The 15,781-nt window shown below is 36.9% G+C and overlaps 5 protein-coding genes across 8 annotated transcripts; 3 read left to right on the top strand and 2 right to left on the bottom strand.

Moving 5' to 3' along the window:
- The first annotated feature begins 253 nt into the window (after positions 1-253).
- On the top strand, positions 254-1,911 carry Rpl26 (ribosomal protein L26). Its single transcript, XM_071777801.1, has 4 exons — positions 254-384; positions 681-859; positions 1,304-1,444; positions 1,719-1,911. Exons 2-4 carry the CDS (start codon positions 692-694, stop codon positions 1,854-1,856), a joined length of 447 nt encoding a protein of 148 aa, XP_071633902.1. The 5' UTR covers positions 254-384; positions 681-691; the 3' UTR covers positions 1,857-1,911.
- LOC139812728 (protein lifeguard 4-like) lies at positions 1,845-3,779 on the bottom strand. Of its 2 annotated transcripts, none has more exons than XM_071777796.1 (6): positions 3,598-3,779; positions 3,215-3,354; positions 2,905-3,013; positions 2,715-2,823; positions 2,486-2,637; positions 1,845-2,413 (listed from the first exon to the last, which is right to left on the bottom strand). In XM_071777796.1, the coding sequence occupies exons 2-6, from the start codon at positions 3,345-3,347 to the stop codon at positions 2,164-2,166; spliced, it is 753 nt and encodes a 250-aa protein (XP_071633897.1). In that variant the 5' UTR covers positions 3,348-3,354; positions 3,598-3,779; the 3' UTR covers positions 1,845-2,163. The 2 variants fall into 2 exon arrangements, with proteins under 2 accessions (XP_071633897.1, XP_071633896.1); XM_071777795.1 differs by having other exon boundaries at positions 3,215-3,358; positions 3,598-3,778.
- A 2,490-nt stretch (positions 3,780-6,269) lies between these two features.
- Ytr (U4/U6.U5 small nuclear ribonucleoprotein 27 kDa protein yantar) lies at positions 6,270-7,676 on the top strand. 2 transcript variants are annotated; one of them, XM_071777799.1, is made up of 4 exons: positions 6,270-6,412; positions 6,640-6,747; positions 6,836-7,011; positions 7,148-7,676. In XM_071777799.1, exons 2-4 carry the CDS (start codon positions 6,641-6,643, stop codon positions 7,342-7,344), a joined length of 480 nt encoding a protein of 159 aa, XP_071633900.1. In that variant the 5' UTR covers positions 6,270-6,412; position 6,640; the 3' UTR covers positions 7,345-7,676. The 2 variants fall into 2 exon arrangements, with proteins under 2 accessions (XP_071633900.1, XP_071633899.1); XM_071777798.1 differs by having other exon boundaries at positions 6,601-6,747.
- Positions 7,677-8,510: 834 nt separating this feature from the next.
- Fanci (Fanconi anemia complementation group I) lies at positions 8,511-14,655 on the bottom strand. Of its 2 annotated transcripts, none has more exons than XM_071777769.1 (21): positions 14,433-14,655; positions 14,039-14,322; positions 13,804-13,971; positions 13,524-13,738; positions 13,042-13,238; positions 12,836-12,972; positions 12,535-12,755; positions 12,085-12,434; positions 11,874-12,006; positions 11,492-11,799; positions 11,215-11,406; positions 10,815-11,152; positions 10,594-10,748; positions 10,331-10,527; positions 10,079-10,246; positions 9,763-9,937; positions 9,476-9,692; positions 9,313-9,385; positions 9,101-9,241; positions 8,890-8,988; positions 8,511-8,810 (listed from the first exon to the last, which is right to left on the bottom strand). In XM_071777769.1, the coding sequence occupies exons 1-21, from the start codon at positions 14,514-14,516 to the stop codon at positions 8,631-8,633; spliced, it is 4,032 nt and encodes a 1,343-aa protein (XP_071633870.1). In that variant the 5' UTR covers positions 14,517-14,655; the 3' UTR covers positions 8,511-8,630. The 2 variants fall into 2 exon arrangements, with proteins under 2 accessions (XP_071633870.1, XP_071633871.1); XM_071777770.1 differs by having other exon boundaries at positions 12,562-12,755.
- A 125-nt stretch (positions 14,656-14,780) lies between these two features.
- Positions 14,781-15,759, top strand: LOC139812734 (huntingtin-interacting protein K). Its single transcript, XM_071777802.1, has 3 exons — positions 14,781-15,079; positions 15,213-15,320; positions 15,397-15,759. Exons 1-3 carry the CDS (start codon positions 14,924-14,926, stop codon positions 15,490-15,492), a joined length of 360 nt encoding a protein of 119 aa, XP_071633903.1. The 5' UTR covers positions 14,781-14,923; the 3' UTR covers positions 15,493-15,759.
- Positions 15,760-15,781: the final 22 nt, after the last annotated feature.

Genomic DNA, 15,781 nt, shown 5'->3' with positions numbered 1-15,781 from the left:
CGATAAGAATTGTTCTCAGACTCGACCAGTCTCATTTCAAGCATTAATATTTTTCAGAAATAAAAATATATACATTTGTTTAATTTTAAAATGTTAAAGAGAGCTTAATAGTATTTTTCAGTTGTGATTCTAGTGCAGCAAAAATTCTAGAAAAAAAAAACGTGAAATTTCTGTCGTTATGTAAATCGAGATGACTAAATTGAATGTCCCGCTTTCTCCCGAGCTATAATTCTGTCCGCTTTTTCCGGAAATGACGTAGATACGTGCGCGGTGCGACGGTAGGTGATTGGCTGTCGCGGCGCTCGTTGTGCCGCGTGTTGCGCAAGTAGCCGCATTTCGCCTAGTAATATTCTTCCGGTTAAAGCCGCCGCGTTGAGCTGTTCGGTGAGTTATATGGGATATTAATCGCGTGGAATCTGGCCGAATTGGCAAGAAACGAAGCGATATTTCACACAAATGAGAATTTGCAGAATCGCTATTCACGCCCGCCGGTCTTATTTTCCGCCGTGTGTGAAAAATCGCGTCGACTTCGACACGTTGCATCGTCGTATAACCTGAACCGTCACGTCGCGAGGCATTTGCGTCTCGACGCAGTATATACAGCAACATTAAATCGATACCGCGAACAAATTTAAGGTCGGTATCACTTATTTCCTATCTACAATTGATTTTCGTTGCAGAGTCTACGAGGATGAAGTACAATCGCCTGGTATCCTCCTCGCGCAGGAAGAACAGAAAGCGGCACTTCACAGCGCCTTCTCACATCAGACGGCGGCTCATGTCCGCGCCGCTGTCCAAGGAGCTGCGACAAAAGTACAATGTGCGGTCGATGCCGATCCGCAAGGACGATGAAGTACAGGTGAGTCGATTGCTTCAGCTTCTGTGCTTTATACACTGTGTTTATATTAATGTCACTGGCTGCGTTCTGCCGATACTTCGCTAGCCTAGCAATCGTGAGCAGTCGCTCGTTTCCTCTCATTTTAATCCATTGGGTCAAAGGAGAGGAAACGAGCGACTGCTCACGATTGCTAGGCTAGCGGAGTATCGGCAGAACGCAGCCACTGGGTACAAGATATCTAAATATTAATACTGAAACATGTGAGTGCATACATTTTAATTGTAAACGTTGCGATATAAATATATGAACACTAAGTATATGAGCATAACTTACATGATACATATTAGCGAGAATATAAGCTGCTCCATTTTTATGATAAGAATTTTGGAGAATTTATACTTCAAAGGAATTCAAAATAGGAATTAAACCCAAATGTGTGTCTACAATGCATTTTTTTTTTTAAAGGTAGTACGTGGTCACTACAAGGGTCAGCAAGTAGGAAAAGTTGTCCAGGTATACAGAAAGAAATTCGTGATATACATTGAGCGAATTCAACGTGAGAAGGCAAATAGTGCTAATGTCTATGTCGGCATCGATCCTTCTAAGGTAAGACTGATGTGGGCGTATTACGATTAAAGAACATTTCGGAATCTTGCGCTATCTTTATATTCATGATGAACCAACCCAATCCATTCACATAGAATTAGACAAATAGCTTGACTTGGAAACTTTGTGCAGGGTTTTCCTGAATATTTGTCGACGAGTCTTGCTTGATCTAATTGATGCAGAAAGATTGGCTCTGATCTTATATTGTTGCAAGTTTCTTTCAACTTTGCAATTTCCTCGCACTCGAATTTAACTTGCCATATTATTGTTCCAGACGGTTATTGTTAAGTTGAAAATGGATAAAGATCGTAAAAAGATTATCGATAGGCGAAGCAAGGGTAGACTGGCTGCGTTGGGTAAGGACAAGGGCAAATATACAGAAGATGTAACGGCCGCCATGGAAACATCGTAATTTTGATATATTTTTGCGTTTGTCACAATAAAATATTAAAAACAAAACTGTCAAATTTGTCTCTTTTTCATTCACAGACAATTCCTTATATCTGATACTAGAAAACAGCACCCTAAATTATATTTCAAGAGCTAAAAACACTTGATAAAAAATACAAGCTTATGTATAGACCTGGATTTCGCGTATATACGTATCGTCGACGATGCGACGATCGTCATGGGTAGCGACTGTTGCACGTCCCTAACGGCCCCGAACAGAACCCTTCAAGTCGTGTATAAACACAGTCGCTACCCATGACGAATACTGTTTACTGCCTTGAAATAGCAAGCACTCGTAATATATGAGAGAATAAATTGATTATATCTAGATAGATGTTAATCGTCGCCAAAATATACTCCTCGGGCGAGAGAGTGTGCATTATAAGTTGCGTGTCGAAAACAATGAACAGGCAGAACAACAGTGCACCTCCGATGCTCATGGCCAATTCCAGTGCGGTGCTCTGAACGAAGATCTGCATCACACTTCCGAGCAAGAGGCACCAGAGTCCGATGAACAATCTGTTGAAAGTGAAGAGAAAGATGAACGATTGTAGAACTCTTGAGACACGAGAGAGAGAGAGAGACACTTACCCAAATCCTAGAAATGAGAAATCTCGTTTGGTTTGAAAGGTGTAAGCTGTCAAGCTGAGCAAAACTGTCAGTGTTATAAACAGAGCTTCCAGGACGACTGTGGTATCGTACATAGACACCATGACTCCGACGTTATACGCCATCACCAGCGTCTGCAATTTCCAGAGCAAATCCTTACAGATATCACGTACAACGGAGTTAACAATAATCATCTATTTCTCGTACTTACAAATGCGCCTAGGAGGATCAAGTTGGCAGGATGATCCCTCCTTTTGATCATCAAAGCGATTAAAATTCCCATTGTTAAGAAAAACACTAAACTCATGCTCCATCCTAGGCTGGACAACAAACAAAATAATTAACGACATTTCTCCCATCTAATAGCGCGAATTAAATGTACAATGAAGAGGAATACTTACTTATCCTTCACGTATAATTTCACGGTCGAGCTCATGACAAACACTGAGGCCAGTGCGACTGTCATCAGGATCTGGATAGTCAGTAAACCATAAACCTTCCGCAAAAAGCCTAGACAAAATCAATGTTAACGCCTAATTAGAACGAACATTGCATGGAATTCATATATTACAAGATTACGTTGCAACGTCACAATTTTACAACCATTATTACAAATGTTGATCATCACAATTACAATCATTACAATTATGAGTACCTTATAACAAGCATATGTCAACGTAATTTTAAATTTCTGTAATGTTGCACAATTACCCATTCGTATCTTGATATCTGCATTATGCACATTGTTCCTGTAGGCAAAGTCATCCTCTATCTCATGATCGGGTCTTTCCTTGCCACCCCGTTCAACATCCTCCTCCAGCAACATCAAAGGAACAGCGGCCATTATCTAACTTTCTGAATAAACAATTTAGAAAATAGGATTGCCAAGTTGGATCTAAGGAACTAAATGCAAAAACCGCAATTGGTCTTCGCGAATCGTGTAAGTCACAGTGGAAAATTAATAATCCACCTATTTACATGTAATTGTTTCGACATAATTTCATCTTATGAAAAACAATTTGGTGTGACAAAAAGCAGCCACGTCAGGGCTGATATTATCGGAATATCAGTCGCACATATTAAACGAGACATACCTTGGTTTTTCTGTAGAAGGCCTTTAACGGCTGAATTTACACTGTTGAATTTACGTGATGTTTAGGTAAAAGTCAATCATCTGACGTCATTGTTGTAGGTACGTAAAATCGATGGGATGTAAACGGTGACAGGCGACAGGTTCCGTGAGGTTTATCACGAGAGATACGTCGATTCAGCACCAACTGGAGCAAAAACCGGAAACTCAAGCCGTCAAAGTCCCTAGACCAATCAAATTAGGCGGCTACGCCAAAACTAGAGTCCCTATATAAGAGTCTGGCCACTGAGGCTTTTGTAACAAAATGGCGTCTCACATGAAATTATTTAAATAAATATATTAAAAAATGCCATTTTTTTCTCTTCTTTATTTCTGAGATATGTAAAGAATTGCTTTATAATAACAATGTACAATAAAATTATTAATACTTTAATAACCGGAACGTTAATATGAAATTGTGAGCAAAATTTAAACTATTAATTGCCTATACAAATTTTCCTTCTCATGTCATAAGACTGCAAACGTACGATCTAGTTCAAAGATAAAAGATCAAGATTATAAAATTTAAAGGCTTCTGAGAATTTAAATTTCAAACAACATTTCTAAATTGATATCATGTCTTTATTTCATGTATATACACGTTTGAAAGTTAAATATTATTAAAGAGACATAAAATGTTAGTATTTTCATACAATATACAAAAATATTTGTTTAAATTTTCGAATGTATAGGCCTGATAACAATATATAAATTAAGAAAAATTTTTAAAAAGTTATTTACATATACAATTTATGTGCTAGTACATCAATTTGACAGAACATAAAATATATTATATTTTGTTCTTAAAATTTTTACTTGTAGAATAATAGAAATGTTATTGTGTTATGATACAACGGTTAGATCTTATATTTATCACTCTCATAAACTTGTCTTTAAAGATAAATATTATTTATTTTACTGTTTGTATTCAACCTATCGACCTAATTTTATTATCATTTTATTGTGGCTTTGTCACCGCATATAATAACATAATTCACGAGAGAATACATCTTCCTTAAATTATTTTAAATTACATTTGTAATTGTAAAAAAAATGTTGATCATGTAAAAATAAAACATATTAAACAATCTAATTTGACACTACTCTATACTCAGACTTAACACGTACGTCCAAATTCAAATCGTTCGCTTTTTTGTTTAATACTTCAAGTCTTGCAATTATTGATCCATCCGATTTACCTACTTCAATAGTACAATCGCCAATGAAGTTTATATCACACAACCTGTAACAAACAATATTTTCATTTAGATATACAAATTTATGAGATATACAATATGTAAAATACATAAGAAGACCAACTTGTGTTCTGCAGAAATTGTAAAATACAGTTGAAAAAGTAATCCTATGTTCTTATTTTAATAATTAGATAAATTTTCTCTAATAATTGCAAAACACATTTACTTACGCTTTCATTAAGGCTCTACTTTCATCTGCTCGAATAAGTTTCTTTCGGCGTTCGTGGACGCACTGGACAAAACATCTCTTATGCCCTCTACTAATTTTTGCACGACCTTACGCAGCTCCCTGTATTTTTCATCCATCTTATGTTTTTGGCTTTCTAATTCTAAATTTTTTTGTATTTTAGATTTTTCTTGAATGTCATTGGCACGCGAATTTGTAAGTGATTCCTCCAATAATTGTACTCTTTTTTTTAACTCGTCTAGATCTTTTCGAATGGCAACTATTTCTGCCTTTAGTAAATCAACGTCTTGATGCACCTCGATGCGATTATTGGGATTCTCCTAAAACATATACATATACGTATAAATAAATAGTTAATTTATATTTTTATAAGTCTTTATGTTTTTGTTGGTCAACCGATAGTTTGTCACTTTGTATGGGCCAAACGATCGACATAAATTTTTTCCTGAGATAAGAGCCGATATCACAGTCTCCGATTAACGTGATCTTATTCCGATTAAACTCACTCTTCATCTCTTTCTAGGGGGACAGTTAGAAAGAGATGCAGAGTGAGTTTAATCGGAGGATCACGTTAATCGAAGACTGTGATATCGGCCCTAAAACACATTAATTATTATACATATTTATTGTACATAATAAATTAATTAAATATTTATACTTACATAGTTGTTACAAAAAGTTTTTTTGCATTTGCACGAATCAGTGCACTGTTGTTGCTTTTTAGTGCAACTGCATCGGCTGCAGTCGCCTGATTTGCACATACAGCTTTTTCCTGGCATCTTGATCGAGAAGTGGTAAGTGGTACTAATGGTAGGGCCCGATATTTTAAACTACGTCGAGAAAGAAGCAGCGGTTATAAGACGCACCGTGACCGTCTCCGACTCAAGTGGCAGAGACAACACTCAAATACAAAATAGCGCACCGCTCGTTGCCTAAGCAAACAGGAGCAAATGCTGGCCATATTGACCTCGTATTAGAGGCAGGAGCCAACACAAACATAAGAAGTAGAAGCACCGTGACCGTCAAACCGTTCAATGACAAGTAATAATGACAAGTAATAATGACAACTGACAACACGACAACGAAAATTCTTCAAACTTGGTCCCTCGATCGTATCGCCTCGCGCGATTCGATTCGATTCGATACATCTCGATATTCTCGATAGCTTCACTTGCACCGGTGCACCCGCAGTGGCGCGTGAGTACCTGAAGTCCTGAAAACACCTGAAGAACATAACCTGTACAGTGCGCGAAAATGTTATTTAGAAATTAATGCGAGAAAGAAATGTTCATTTCTTACTTTGTTTTTTGTTAAATTAAACGAAAATAAAAATCCCTGTAAGTATCAACCGCTCACGAGCATAATTTTCGTATTAATTTATTTAAAAATTATAGCTTTTTTATGCGCACAACAGAGAGCATCCTTTTAGTTAAAATCAATATTTCAAGGTCTTGGTTGTTCTCCAACCCTTTTACAATGTTATTATGCGATCTTCTTAATCTTTACATCTCTAAATTAATTTCAGTGAAGCGTTAAAAATACATGTGAATTTGAACACCTATAGAATGGGTCGAAGCCGCACTCCATCGCCAGCAAGACGGAGAGATCGGTCCCGAGAACGAGATCGCGACAGAGATCGACGGAGAAGACGGTCGCGAGAGAGAAGACGGAGGTATGTACATCTGAAAAAGATTTCCTTTAGGTTCACCTATTACGTCTCGTCGACATTCGTAAACATTGAGCTTTCTAAATGTTAATAGATCCGTAGAGCGAGACAGGGTAAAGTCAAGGGACAGGGATAGGGAGCGAGAACGCGAACGAGACAGACATAGGAGATCATACAGCAGATCCAGATCGCGTGAACGCGATAGGTCGCGCGACAGACCGAATAGGACAAAGCCGAAATCTTCAGCAAACGAACGACCCATTATCACAGGTATCCAGATGCTCCTCTAATATATTTATTTAAACAAAAAGCGCTTTATGTCTTTGTGCATTTAAAAGATTAATACACCATTGAAAGAAAGTGATGTAACGATTAGAAAAAAATTAACTGTACTTTTGTATTACAGAGGCGGATCTTCAAGGCAAAACACCCGAGGAGCAAGAGATGATGAGAATAATGGGATTCTGCGACTTTGACACCACTAAAGGCAAAAAGGTAGAGGGAAACGACATAGGTGCGGTTCATGTCATTTTGAAAAGAAAATACAGGCAATACATGAACAGAAAGGGTGGGTTCAACAGGCCTCTGGACTTTGTCGCATAATTCGTCTCTAGTACAATTTTAAGTCGTGTCAGGCCAGTGAACTATATCCTATACTGGAATTTGAACTTTACTCTAGAAACTACTCGTCTTTATCTTCTTGTGTCCCGGACTCTAACGTGGAAATTCACATTCCAGCATGGTATATAGTTCACTGAGTCAGGAATGTTAAGTAGAATGGGATCGCAAATAAAATGAAAATATATAAACTAGAGGATTACTAATTCTATAATTGATGAGATGACGCGAGTTATTGTATTTTAGTTTATTATACTTTAATTCAACATTGTAATAGAATATTTATACTTAATAAACGTGTTCTTCTTTATATATGACCCATGATGTAACTACTTTTATTAAAAAAAAAAAAAAAAAAAAACTTATTACTTATTATCAATGATATCAATATCCTGAATATCCGCGTTCGGTTCCATAGTGTAACCGATTTTGACATTTGCGTATATCCGCTTCTAATTTCACATTACGCGATCGATTGTAAGCAGTAAGTTTTTAACCGTTCAAAAATAAAATTTCGCCTTATTGTTTGAGAATTTGAGATTAGAGCTAAAGTAAGGACTTGAAAGCTTTAAGAACGGAAGTGACGTCACAAATTAAAGCTTAAATCTTGCGCCTTAAATTCTCATTGTATATATAGACGCCACTTATAACACTATAGAGAGTGCCATGTTATCCATATCTAAATTGTAAGTGACGCGCGCGTAATAATTTCCGCAAAGACCATCCATTTGTGAGTAACGGTCTCATTTTTACCCGATTAAGAAAAACTGTACGATAAATATTCAAGACATTTAAAAAATAATGTGAATTTTATTAAGACATTAAGCAAAGCAGTAAAATATTAAAACAATATATAATAGATTTATTAATTTAATGTGTGCCGAGAAAGCAGCTTGGCAGTCAAAGTATGCGGACAGTATAAAGTACAATCATATAGTTCACTGAGTCAAGAATGTTAAGTAGAATGGGATCGCAAATAAAATAAAAATATATAAACTAGAGGATTACTAATCCTATAATTGATGAGATGACGCAAGTTATTGTATTTTAGTTTATTATACTTTAATTCAACATTGTAATAGAATATTTATACTTCATAAACGTGTTCTTCTTTATATATGACCCATGATGTAACTAGACTTTTATAAAAAAAAAAAAAAAAAAAATAATAATAATTATTACTTATTATTAATGTAGAATGTAAAATTAAACTTTGTATCAAAATGAGGGTCAAAGATGTACGAGGCACCTCAGATAAGGCACTTGTGGTTTTAAGATTCTGACGATCTTCTAGAACGTTTTGAAGGCGGGGATTCTGTAGGCGATTTTAAGGACGTGTCGCTTTTCCTAGGTCGTTTTGAAGATGATGTTTCTGTAGACGATTCGACAGACACATCATTTATATCTGAATTAGATGCGTCGTTGCTGCGACGAGAGTTCTGTGTATCTAGCTGTTAAATAGAATGTCGAGTATAAAGATTAAGGGATACCAAACTTTGAACAATACTTTATCGTATTTTTTTTTCCTACCATGCTTATATCCATCTTCTGCAGTGCTTCCGTCAATTGCGTGTTTTTTATACGGAAATCTCGCGTTATGCTGTGCTTTATGTAAGTTTCAAGTGGAACCTAAATAAATAAATACATAGTATGTATTGCAGTTGCTTCTATTCTCTCATTCAAATTTATCTCTTCTAAATATAGTATGTCAATTTCTTAAATATACAGTATAAATACTTACGCCGGTTTTTTTATCGAGTGATAAAATCTCGTTGTGAAATTGTTCGATTTCAAATACCACGCGGGGTATAATTTTGGTCTCCTTCAAAATCTTGTTCTTTTGCGTGTTTGAATGAGCCTTCTTTGATACATTTTGATTTTCCTATATACACACGCGAATATATATTATTATTTCTACATGTAACAAGATTAAATTATATTTTAGATGAATACCTCAGTATGCGTTATTAAATTATAAAACGCAGATTTTAATGGTTTCCCAGCTGACTGAATCACTTGAATAAATCTGAAATCATATGAAAAATTTGTATTTTGTAGAGAAAAAATCAATATAACTTATTAAATAAAATTTATTAAGTATGAAAGAGACTCTTACTTCACTGATTGAAACGCTGCATTTTGTTTACTGGATTTTCCATGGAAATATTTTGTAAGATTGCTAAGCAAATTGTACAAGACTTGTAAATTTTTAAACATAATGTCCGTGGATGGTCCCGGTTTAATAGCGACGTTAGCTAATGTACAAAGTATCTGTATAATGTGCGACAGCTGTCTGCATAAGCTCCGTTCTTGCGTTCTCAGTTTTTCTTGATCTGCATTTGGAGATTTTAATATTACTATGAGAAAATAAATACAGAGCTTATAATATGGAAATGTACACACGTTCTTCGAGATCCGTGCCAGGTGAGCAAACGACATTTTGCTCGGCCTTAAGGCGCACCAACAACCAAGATACATTGTCCAATTTTTCCTTTACCGAGCTATTTATCAAATTGTAAAGTTTGTCCGCTGTATCTTCGTGGATAATTTTATATTTATTATTTTCCGATACGTCAGCCTGCAAATAAATAATATACTACTTAACGAGAAATTCTTTCTCTTTGCATTCTTACGTACGGTAACAATAAGATAAATATTAAGTACAATAGAACTCATATACGTTATACATATACGTTATTATTATATACTCATTATATACCTTGTCGATGCTACCCATTTTGTCGCACAACGCATAAGCGATATCGATTAATAACTCCCCATGTTCCTTGTTGCGCTCTTCTATCCATAACAGAATTTGGAAAATAATCAAAGAAGCTTGAGGATTCATATTTTCCAGTTGTGTGAATTTCATCATCGAATCAAATACCTTAACAGATAACCGGTTCTTTGATGGTATTTTGTATGTTCTCTATTTTTATTTGATGAAAATAATTATAAAAAAGATACTGACTTCAGTGCCATTTGTTTCATAAAAATTGATCTCCCGCGTCAGTTGATATATAACATCCAATAATATGCTAAGTATCTGTTTGGAATTCTCCTCATGTTCCTCTTTCTCGCTAAAGAATGTCCTGAAGCTCGCACGTAAAGCAGCAGTCATGTTCTCCAATTGTGCGTTAAGATTTTCCGCTTGGGTTGACTTATTAGCTGTAAGAAGAATATTACATATGATAGGAGTATGCATTCCCTTATTTTAACATTTTAAACACTTACGAACAACAATGTCGAGGAAATGCGGCAATTCGGAAGAGAAGATGGTGCAGATTAAGCAACATAACTCTTTGAAACATTCCAATGCTAATATAGTGCCCGGTTCGTCCGTTTCGAGAACTTTGTTTAAATCTAGTATAATGTAATCATACAACAATCTGCAAGGAAAAAAGGAAGAATTTAGAGTCTGCACGGACACAGATCACTTTCACAATGTTTCTTACTTTCCAATTTCGAAATAGGTCTTCATATATTGTTCCTTATGCTTCCGTAAATTGTATTCCGTTAACGACTTAACACTATGCAAAATTTGCAACAGTGTTCGCAGGACATAATGATAAAAATCGTGGTAATCTCTCAGTATGGCTGCTTGGTCCGCAGTTGCCCAGGGAACGGATTTCAAGTAGAAGAGCGACAAACTTTTGTGCACTGTAGACAAGTCCATGATGCTGGGCTGTAATTTTATACTGCCCGACCGGCCAGCTTTCTTTATAGTCGTATTATTTGGATCGTTCTGTGTCTTTTTATTTTTCCCTTCTCCCTTCTTAGCCTTTGGTATGTGCTATAGAATTGAAGATAAGGTTTATATCAATTACAAATACATGCAACATATAATTTAATTACCTTAGTAAATTCAACAAATCTCATGTATCCTTTGAATAAATTTTTAACATTTTGCGCGGTATCTGTACAGTTTACGGACCAGGCGCCGATTCTAAAGGATATGAGAGCTTCGTAAATCTTTATCGTTAAAAGAATATTCTGTAATTTTTCTTGAGCCTTGGTGCTGGAGTTGCTTATGTCAAGTTTGTCATCCTGTTGAAATAAAAATGTCAAAGATAATAATATTAAAATATTATAATTTTAAATTTTATTAAGTCTAATCTTCCACTTAACTCACCAGATTAAGATGTTCTGTCTCAAGTCGCGGCATCCGCCTACAGAGCGATTCCAAGATAATAGCCAATTCATCTACAAAAGATGATTTCATTAAGGCCGATTTGATGTAAATCTTTTGCAGTGTGAGTATCAGTTCCGCCAGAGGTTCTTGCAATATAACTTGGTCCCCTTGGACAGCCGTACATAATTCCAGCTTAACTGGTACCACAACGTTCTCGTCCGCCTCAAAAAAGGTTTTGAAATGCGGCAATATCATCTCTAATATATATTCCGTTATCTCGATATTTTTCAACATGGCTTCATATAAACCTAGATTGATTAATTAATTACTTTATAATCTTTTAACGAAAATATAACATAATCTCTGTTCTAATCTCGCGTACCATTGTATAAATGTAATCGAACTTCACATTCATGAGTGAAACATCTTCTTAAAATGCCCAATACATCGTAACATAAAGTTCTATTGTATCTTGCGGTAGATCCTGTTGCTTGAGTACCTCTCTCTAATGTCACCTGCGAAACAATGTCAGAACAATTAGTAATTTTACAGTTGCGAAAATTTATCGACTCTAACGATACGAGTAATAAAACCTGAGTCAAGATGGACGTGGAACTCGCGCCAGTCGATGAACTTCCGTACTGACTAGAGCTCACCGCAAGGCCGCTCAGAGAGTGCATTTTCACATTCCTTAACATTTCCAAAATCCCACTGACCGCCATTTGTCGATTAGACGTACCCTTTCTATAGAGAGCCTTTCTCAATGTTAAGACTAAATGTTCTCTTATGCTGACTGAGACTCGTATCAATGGAAATATCGCGGATACGATAAAAATGGCAATCTCTCCAGGTATAGATGAGATCTGGTCGAAAAGCATTATTATAGAATCTTGATGGTCCAGTACCAGAACTGTTAACTTGCGGCACATATACGCTAAACAATCTGTAAATAAACGATAAATAATAACAGCTGTGCCAATGTTTAAATTATGAATAACGAGCTTTACAATAATTAGTTAACTAATCAGAACATCAGATCCTACCGGTATATTGAAAAATACACGACCCACCGGCGGTTATTTTATCAATCAACTTTTGAAATATAGTCGCGACCGTTTCGTGATGCTTTCTCATAATCTTTTGGAGTATCTTTGTACCGATCTGCCATAAAGGATGCGCACCCGTTTTCATTTTATTCTCAGCAGCCATAAGAACAAATGCGAGATCCACGAGGCCTTTCAATACTAAATGACGATCCCTGTTACTATATAATTAAAATAATGTAGTAATGTATTAAAAGATTTGATATTAATAAAGGTTTCATATAATGCACTGCATATTTACCTCGCCTCGATGACGTTTCCTATCACAGCCGTTATGCTACAAGAATCAGGAATCAATTTTCTCAACCACGCACTATTTTTTAGTTTATTGTCATTTTCGTTTCGTTTATTAATGACCGCTCGCAGCATTTCGAAAATCTACAACATTACATTGAGTCAAAGTATAAGATAAGCATTAAAATATGCGAGAATTAACGTATTAATCACCTGATTTTCATCAATAGAAGCAACTGTGAGCAGCACGGACAGCATGAAAGGCTCTAATATAGCTTCAGGGGTATGTGACACGCTTTTGAAATACTTGATGTAGTCTCTTATATGTTGGTGATTCAATTCTGCCGCTTGAGATATATGATACAATACTGTACTTTCAATGCTTTGAACTTCTTTCGGATTTACCACATCTGTAATTAACCAATTAAAAATTAAGATCCGTAAAGAAAAATATGTATATCATACATAATTTAAAGATGTAACTCAGAAATTATAACAACTAAAATTAAATTCTTTTAGACTCTCCTTACATAATTTTAAAATTATATTATACAATTAAATTCTATTAATCATATACTTGTATCGTATGTTTTTATGTTTATGATGTAATGGTATAATTACATTATATAGTTAATTAATATTATATAATTAATACATTGTTATATAATTAAACTACATCACTATATTTTTCTTACCTATAGTCTCAAAAGTGTCAGTATCGTCAGTTTGCGAGAAGCGTAGGGTAAAATACTTTCGTAAGGCTTCCAAGAGGTATTTACTATCCTGATTAACGCACAATCTTAACAATTGATGCACAAGAGGAGGCAGTTCCTCAAGAGATATATCATGTAATCTTTTGCAGAGTACTGTGATTACCATAGCATGATCCTCCTTCTCCAAGGATATATCTCTAAGTATAAAAAAAGTCATTAGTTTCTCAATTACGCATTTACTTCTTCTATCGACAACTCTTACCTAAACATTCTCGCCAGCGAGGGCATTATCTGCGTATCCCATTCACTGTTGCATATGTTATTAACAATAATTGACTTGTATTTGGTGCCAGAAACCTCGCCGTTCATGTGACTAATATATTTCTCTTCCTCCAACACTTCCAGCAAGACAGGCAATAGCTCCTTCCAACTGCAACATATCGTAACGTTAGTTTCTTTCCTTTTTCCGTCGTAATAAGGCTGCGAAGTGATTGTACTTTCTGAATTCGTCATCATTGTTGCGAATACTAGCGAGACAGAAGTCCACCAGTTTGACCAGATGCAGCTTCGGGTAGTTAGGAAAGTCCACCACTATCCGATTCACGATCTCATTCGCGTGACTGATCGAGACCTTGGCCTTGCCCAGTGCCTTCAGGGCGGACTCGACAAGTTTGACTCTCTTGGCGTAGAGACCCTCCGACTCGGAACATACCTGCAGGACCTCGTCCAGCACCCGGGATATGTCCGCGTTGCAAATTCCGCTCGATATTATCTTTGTGAGCTGTAATAAAATGTCTAATTACCATCTTATCAAGAATCTTAACGTAATCTCGTAAACAATCGGCATGTAGATAACAAGGCATATCTCGCGACGCGACTTGCATTCTTTACCTCCTCAGTCGAGGTCTCCCGCACGAATTCGTTCAGCTGCGCCCGGTCCTTCTGGCTGAGCAAACTGTTCAGTTTCGCGCTCATCTCGGAATGACAATTCAACTGCGTTATTTATGAGCGATAAACGTGTATCTCCTCTTTCCTAACGTTTTCAACAATAATATTTCCCGCTCGCGCGAACCTAACTTAACCTGGCAACCTAGAACCGGTCTGCCAATCTGAGAAAAAGGTCCGCTCTCGTCTCGCTTGCACTCCCTAGAACCCCCCGCGTCTGAAACGAGAGATACACGCAGCGAAGCGTCGGGAAGAAAGAGAACGAGAAGCCGAGGTGCAAAAGATGCAGATAAAACGTGCAGGGGTGAGGTTAAGGTTAGCATGGCGGTCGATCGGCACTTTCGTTGACTTTCGATGACCGGGCGACAACGTCGATCCGTTTACGCGGTCGAATAACAATTAATATTAGGTTTATTTTCGCTGAACTGGCGCGAACGATGGCGGACGACGACGTGAACGGGGACTCGGACGAGGTGCAGCAGGAGAAGTCGCAGAAAAAAGCGGCCAAGTACGACAGCGGCGCGGCGGACCTGGAGAAGGTGACCGATTACGCCGAGGAGAAGGAGATCTCGTCGTCCGATGGATTTTCCTGCGTGAGTGTTCTCGCTTGTCCTCCTCCTCCCCCGGGTAAACTAGAATTCCAGCCCGTCCCCACGCTACTCGCGTCGATCCCGAGTGCTGACTCGAGGTTAACTCGGTTTTCGCATTAAAAAGTGTGTCTAACAGGCCCTGAGCATAATCGGCGACCGTCGAGACAAGGAGGCCGCGGAGAAGAAGGCGAAGGAGAAGGAGCTGCTCAAAGTGTCCATTAAGAAGGAGGACGTCGACTTGATTGTGAGTACATGGCTAGCCCCGCTTGGAAATCTCAAACCTGGAACCTGCGAGACCTCGTGGTGTCTTCTGGTTTCAGATGAAGGAGATGGAGATCAGTCGGATCTTGGCTGAACAAACTCTCAGGGAACACAGGGGCGATATCGTAGAGGCATTAATTACGCTAACTAATTGAAATTGTACAGAAGAAATTGGTCCAGAGATCTGGTATCGTATCTCTGAATTCCACTGTAAAATATATTGAATAACAAGAGTCCCGAGACTAGCTTATTAATATTTACTGACGTACGTTACAATGTTTTCTAAGTAATTTATATTTTCATCGTTTTCTCTCGTATCGCCTACTTGTTAAGCAAACGCGAGTGCTATAAGTAAACAATAATAACAGTGATGTATTGTAATAAGTATATATATATATAAATATATGCATTTATAATGTGTAGCAGAAGTGATTTACTGAAGGT

The sequence above is a fragment of the Temnothorax longispinosus genome, chromosome 5 (genome assembly GCF_030848805.1).
Source record: "Temnothorax longispinosus isolate EJ_2023e chromosome 5, Tlon_JGU_v1, whole genome shotgun sequence".
Classification (NCBI taxonomy): domain Eukaryota; kingdom Metazoa; phylum Arthropoda; class Insecta; order Hymenoptera; family Formicidae; genus Temnothorax; species Temnothorax longispinosus.
This window is presented reverse-complemented; position numbering and strand designations above follow the sequence as displayed.

Coding starts and splice junctions, on each gene's coding strand:
- Rpl26 (XM_071777801.1), top strand. CDS start 692: ATGAAGTACAATCGCCTGGTATCCTCCTCGCGCAGGAAGAACAGAAAG. Junction 860..1,303: donor GCAAGGACGATGAAGTACAG/GTGAGTCGATTG, acceptor TTTTTTTTAAAG/GTAGTACGTGGTCACTACAA. Junction 1,445..1,718: donor TCGGCATCGATCCTTCTAAG/GTAAGACTGATG, acceptor TTATTGTTCCAG/ACGGTTATTGTTAAGTTGAA.
- LOC139812728 (XM_071777796.1), bottom strand. CDS start 3,347: ATGGCCGCTGTTCCTTTGATGTTGCTGGAGGAGGATGTTGAACGGGGT. Junction 2,824..2,904: donor AAATTATACGTGAAGGATAA/GTAAGTATTCCT, acceptor TTTGTTGTCCAG/CCTAGGATGGAGCATGAGTT. Junction 2,414..2,485: donor TTCTCATTTCTAGGATTTGG/GTAAGTGTCTCT, acceptor CACTTTCAACAG/ATTGTTCATCGGACTCTGGT.
- Ytr (XM_071777799.1), top strand. CDS start 6,641: ATGGGTCGAAGCCGCACTCCATCGCCAGCAAGACGGAGAGATCGGTCC. Junction 6,748..6,835: donor TCGCGAGAGAGAAGACGGAG/GTATGTACATCT, acceptor AAATGTTAATAG/ATCCGTAGAGCGAGACAGGG. Junction 7,012..7,147: donor CGAACGACCCATTATCACAG/GTATCCAGATGC, acceptor TTTGTATTACAG/AGGCGGATCTTCAAGGCAAA.
- Fanci (XM_071777769.1), bottom strand. CDS start 14,516: ATGAGCGCGAAACTGAACAGTTTGCTCAGCCAGAAGGACCGGGCGCAG. Junction 14,323..14,432: donor GGGAGACCTCGACTGAGGAG/GTAAAGAATGCA, acceptor ATTTTATTACAG/CTCACAAAGATAATATCGAG. Junction 13,239..13,523: donor TGACACTTTTGAGACTATAG/GTAAGAAAAATA, acceptor GGTTAATTACAG/ATGTGGTAAATCCGAAAGAA.
- LOC139812734 (XM_071777802.1), top strand. CDS start 14,924: ATGGCGGACGACGACGTGAACGGGGACTCGGACGAGGTGCAGCAGGAG. Junction 15,080..15,212: donor CGTCCGATGGATTTTCCTGC/GTGAGTGTTCTC, acceptor TGTGTCTAACAG/GCCCTGAGCATAATCGGCGA. Junction 15,321..15,396: donor AGGAGGACGTCGACTTGATT/GTGAGTACATGG, acceptor TTCTGGTTTCAG/ATGAAGGAGATGGAGATCAG.